This window comes from Echinococcus granulosus (assembly GCF_000524195.1).
Source record: "Echinococcus granulosus chromosome Unknown EG_S00054, whole genome shotgun sequence".
Lineage (NCBI taxonomy): Eukaryota > Metazoa > Platyhelminthes > Cestoda > Cyclophyllidea > Taeniidae > Echinococcus > Echinococcus granulosus.
In genome coordinates, this window is record NW_020170434.1 from 340,989 (window position 1) to 346,660 (window position 5,672).

Consider the following 5,672-nt stretch of genomic DNA (forward strand, 5'->3'; position numbering starts at 1 on the left):
TGGTTCCAGAAAGTGGAATTATTTCGCTATAGGAATAATGGAAGGGAGACAGTTCTATGCAGGCATAGGTGTGGAATTATCCAAAGGTGTGTTTGGTCACCAAGGCATAATTCGCACAGATGCACTGCTTCTGCTGCATAGAGGGTGGATTGGGTAGCGAGACGAGAGAGAGGAGAGAAAAGGGAGTAAGCAAGAGTGCAAAGGATCAAACTAGACAGGGATGGAAAAAACTCCAACGAATGCACGCACGAAGGCACGAAAGAACGCACAAGCAAGGGAATGAATGCACGAAAGAACGAGCGGACGAGTAAACGAGCAAACGGGCCAACCAGTGCCTTAATGATGGAACGACTAACTGAACTGCCCAAACAAACAATTCGTTCTCGGCTAACTACGATGCTGCCAGAGATAAAAGATTCTGCGAATGGTGGCAGCAGTGGCAGAGAGGGCACCGTCTCCTGCAGCAGCGGCAATAATAACAGCAGTAGCAAAATTAGGGGAAGAAGATAGGCGACGAAAAGAGAGAAATAAAGGGTAGAAGATAAGGGACGAGAAGAGGGAAGAGGATGAGGCGGTGAATTCGTCAAATCAACGAATCCGTCACTAATTGTTCAGACACTCATCTTTCTTTCTTCCTTCTCCACCTTGCTCTCCCCTCTCCCCTTCCCCTCCCAATGCTGCCCGCATACAGTTAAATGTTGAACGACAGTCGTCCTTCGCAAGAATTCACGGGTTAACAAATTTTCAACGAGTTCTCAATGTTCGTCTGATGTCGCATCACTTCTCCTCTACTCTGTGATGATTCGGACACTCCATTGATGCAATGCCCATCATCTGCCACCGTCTTCACGTCCTCCTTTGCGTTACCTTCATCGTGTAGACGAACGCATCCACTCATCCACCTTCATCACACCATCAACTCACCACATCCACTCCTACCACCACTTTACAGCTGCTATCGCACACCATCCTCACCCACCCACCACCACACCTCCATTGACAATTAACGATGACGCCTTCACCATCACTTCAGTAGCAACACATTATCCCTTGGCGTACACGTCAATTTGCACATCACATTTTGCACTTCACCTGTCCTCCACAGTCCAAATCACTCCCATTCAGTGACGTGTTTTCAAGCATCATCCAACCGTACCACATTTTCGTTGACTCACTCCACGACTTCCCACTCAAGTCCACCCTCACCAAACGCCTTTGTCCTCTTGTCACCTGCTACACTCGCGATGCTGCTGTGAGCCTCCATTCCGTTGCTGAAGCTGATGAAGTGCATTTCGCCCAACTCTACCTGATCTTTGCTGGTGGACAACGTAGTCCTTACCACTATTTGCACAGCAAAGTGCACCCTGAAGTTGTGTGGACACTGGTCATGCGGTATACTTGCTTCACTTTGAGTTGATCATTTCCAACCGCACCTATCCCCTTCCTTATGGTGCCTGTTTGCAGTCCTTCCCACTTCTCCATCGGTGTTAGCAAAACGCATCACAAGGGAGCATCAGACAAACATTTCTGTATTCTGGTCTTTTTCAGAAGTCAGGAAGGCATGTCGGACAGACGGAAAGTGACAGTCACTAAGTGAATTCCCCCTCCACACACATACACACACACAGCCGCCTTCACCTCCTCCTCCTCCTCCTCCTTCATGTCAGTTGTGGGCGGATGCTGTTGCTACCACATTTTTCCCTTTCACAGAGCTAGGCGCTTCATTTTATTTGCCAACTTTTCTTTGTGTCTCCAACCATTGCCATCACTGTTTCTCTTTTCCCTAAACGTAGCATGCGTAGTCAACAGGTTAATTTATGGAAGAAGGAAGAAAAAGAAAAAGTTTAGTGATGAGAAGTGGGTAAGGGGGGATGGGCGTAGAAGGATGTAGGTTTAAGGAAGGGCGAATGGAAGGATAGAAGTAAAGAAGGATAGAGGAAAGATTGGCGGTCATTTTCAAAAGGCCAATTTCAGCTATCCCCTACCTCAATGCGTGCTCGTGTGGCAGCACTGGCCCCAGCCAAATGAAGGAAGAGTTTCCATTTAACAGCAAATGACATGACATGATGTGCCGAGTTGAATTTGAGCAAGTTGGGTGAGTTCACTCCACTGCCCCCTCATCAGTTAATTTGTGACCCCACTTCACCTCTCGCTTCACGCTACCAAACCGATTAATTTGGAGGTTGCGTTTCTTTTCTACCCAAAAAACTGCGTTACGCAAACAACCTCAACCAAGACGTATTCTTGATAAAGGAGAAAATTTTCAAATAACCAACTTATCGCGTTGCCAAATATAGACACATCCTTGCTTTAAAACGTTAAAAATGTTCTTTTGGGTCTGCATTTTTTTTAAATTTCACCTTTTACCTTGTTTTAGCATCAGAAAATGACTTTAAAATCCTTGAGCACCCTAAGATTGAGTCATGACTGGGCCAGCGAAGCGATTTGAGTGGATACGGAGTGGAGGCAGCGGAGGAGGAGGAAGGGAAATGTACCTCATTACTCATTCAGACACGCAACCAATTCACCGCTACCTCCAGCCACCTCCTCCTCGCCACTAGACCCTCTGCGAGGATCAGCTTTATGTGCACGCCTAGAGGATGCAAGAAAAATTAATGTGTTAACGACAACATATCTTAATTTGGGTGCATTTTGGAAGAGGAATTTCCGTTTGAATCGTCTCTTCATTTTTTGTGGAGGAAACACAGCTTAGGTGTGATTCGAATAATCCAACCAGAATGTAGGAATTTTTAAACTGGTGCTCCACAGATGGTGAAGCACTCTCTATTGTGTCAATTTTACCACTTTTGTCTTTATTTAAAAGACCTTTTTCTATAGCATATCGGTGAAACTGGATTAAGGTTACTTTTATCATGTCGGTATTAAATGAAAGTTTTACAGCAAAAAATTGCCACCAAGAAGTGGTTTATGAAAATTGACTGGTTCTGGTGGTAAATCTCTGAGAGGCAGGTTCCTCATCACATTGAGGAGGGACCACTCCCCCTTTGTGAACGAAAAGAAGAAATTGGAGCAAAATAGGAAATAACACCTGGCTGTTGTTTAAATTGCCCTCAGAGTTTGGTATGGAAAACAGCTCGTGACCATTTTCCTCGTGCTGTTGGCAACTGCATCAGCGGGGAAAGCCATGAACTACCTGTTAAACAAACGCACCTTCTGTACCACGCTCGAGGAGGTGACAATAGGACTGAAGTATTATTTACGTGTTCCTTATTTCTTCCATATATGCGGTTACAGATCATGTAATTGTGTGATGCTTGACTAACCGACTGGCCTGTGATGTAAAATGTCCTTCCCCTCCATCTACTGCCGATCAACCGTAGATTGTAAAGGGTACGTGCCGCTACATTCCCACACGAATGAGATTCATCTACTTGGCACAACTTAAAGGTGGGCAGAATTGCCTTGCTTCGATAAAACAGCCTGGACTAATAAATCAGTTGGTAGGAAAAAATGCATTTAATTCTCTCTCACGGTCATGAAGAATTTATCACCTTGGGGTATAAAGGTGGAAAATATCACCTTATCTTCCAGATTTTTTTGTAATTCTTACAGTAAATACCCTTCCTTCTAAAAATTTGAAAGGAAAAATGCCGTACGTCACATATACGTGACACGTAAGTTTACTTTGACAGTTGTTAAGAGCTGTATGAAGCAAAATCTATCGCAGACAGTCCATATATGCATCCGGTTTAGGGGGTGGTATTCCCTTTTCAGAAAAGAATAATTATCTTGTCTGTAACGATAGGAATTCTTTCCGATATATTTGTTACTAAAACGCTGATCTATTGCAATTACCACCTAATCATCAAGAAGCAAACCTGTCAAATCTACTTTTTCTATTAGAGATTTTGACATCATGCGCCAAAACTACTGAATTCGGAATCCACTGATCTTGATATGCTTTAATTTTGCCTTAATATTACAAAGAAGAAAAATGAATTATTTCATTAGACGAAAAGATGTCAAATGGCCCTTCTTTAAAAAAAGGGGGTGAAATAATTCAAAATGTGACATAGTGATGCAACACTTTGCTTCTGTTAGTAGTATATAGCTGTAACATGAAAGTCTCGTCCCCGCGGCGTAGCAGTCTAAGCTACAGATGTGGAGCTCTTCTGCATGCTGGTTATGTACTACTCTTCTTCCACTCCACTACATTAGAAAGAAACTGCGTGATAAAATGTGGCGCTTTTGACAGGTGTGGTTGATGACTAACACCCCCCCCCAAGGACTCAGAACAGGAGATTTGGAGAAGCCGTGGGCACAATTTTCTACAAATAGAGCTAACGCCTAATTTAATGGCCTAAATAACAACGAACACGGACGCTCTAAGTCACAAGAGAAGGAGATGTACGCTGTCTTTATGCCTTCAGGAAAAGTTAATGATCACCTTTCTCCACTCACCAGTAATTCTTAAGCTGTCATCTTCTCTGAAACTTAATGACTGCCTTCCAAGCCTCTGTGCGGTTGCTAAACTCGCAGACCACGTTGGGATGACCCAGCTGCAAGAGTGGAAAACGACCTTCTGAATTGGAGGATGCCGTAACAAGTAATGTTTGACTTCCATCTTGGCCCTCCAGCCCCTCTGCATGTCAACACTCAGCTGCACTTCAGTGAGGACTCAAAGCCCTTCAGCTTCGTAGCGCATAAGTAATGAGTTCGACCACTAGACATGACAAAAAAACAAAAAAATACTTTACTGATTTAGAGCTAAAGATGATCAAATATTAAGCATGCCAAATATTTTAAAGAAAAAAGAATTGAGCGTTTTGCCAGAGGTTGGAGGAATGCGTGAAGGCTGTCAGCCCCTCCTTCTGCCCTTCCTCCCCAGGAGAGGCATAACAAAGAGTCTGCGAAATGGTTTCCGTGTGTGAATGATTAATGAAGTGCCTCAGTCCCCTGGAATGGCCATGGCCACGTCCCATGGGTGTAATCAACTGCATTCTCAAATGCTCCTCCTCATTTTTCATGCGATTCCCTCCTCTCAAGGGAGAAAGCGTTGGTAGGCAGGATCCAACCGCTAGATGTATGGAATCTAATCCTCAAGAAATATCAAATCCATTTTCAAATATTAGAGGAAATTTTGATGGACATGATTTTAAAGATATTTGATGAACTGTTATCGGTAAAATATTGTAAAGAAAAGTGGGAAAGTTTTTAGTACCTTTAGAGAAAGTTGGTTATTAAAAAGGCTGCTTTTGTGTCACTAATTTATCTTGGTTGTGAGTGTCTACTTGGCACAGTTTTCTTTTAATGGACAAGTTGAATACCGGCAGAGACTACTGTCACTAAAAGAGCTGTCCGAATGGCGCAGCGAGAGAAGTGAAGAGGTGTCAAAAACAGACCCACAAGGCAGCAGGGGAGTGAACACGTTCAACTTTCCCACCTACAGCTCAGCACAATTCGAAGTTCGTCCCTCATTTAAATGGATGGAGTGCTGCTATATGGGCGAAACTAGAGGTGGGCATAAATGGCGCAGTAAGCGGGGAAATTCAAGAATGGATGCCTGTCTTTCTTCTTTTTTTCCCCTCCTTTTGTCTTTCCGTCGAGGTTTTATACTTCTTCTTCTTTCCTCTGTATTCCTTTTCTCTTTGCTTTTCCCATCTCCTTCCAGTCTGTTCTTATTCAAGCTTTTCATCGTGACTGTTGACAAT

At 43.6% G+C, this 5,672-nt stretch overlaps 1 protein-coding gene across 1 annotated transcript; it reads left to right on the forward strand. All coding sequences in view use genetic code 11, as the record gives it.

The window, feature by feature from the left end:
- Positions 1-342: 342 nt before the first annotated feature.
- On the forward strand, positions 343-2,561 carry EGR_06286 (hypothetical protein; the record flags this gene model as incomplete). Its single annotated transcript, XM_024495535.1, has 4 exons — positions 343-484; positions 881-1,032; positions 1,106-1,328; positions 2,512-2,561. 4 exons carry the CDS (start codon positions 343-345, stop codon positions 2,559-2,561), a joined length of 567 nt encoding a protein of 188 aa, XP_024350058.1.
- Between the last annotated feature and the right edge of the window lie 3,111 nt (positions 2,562-5,672).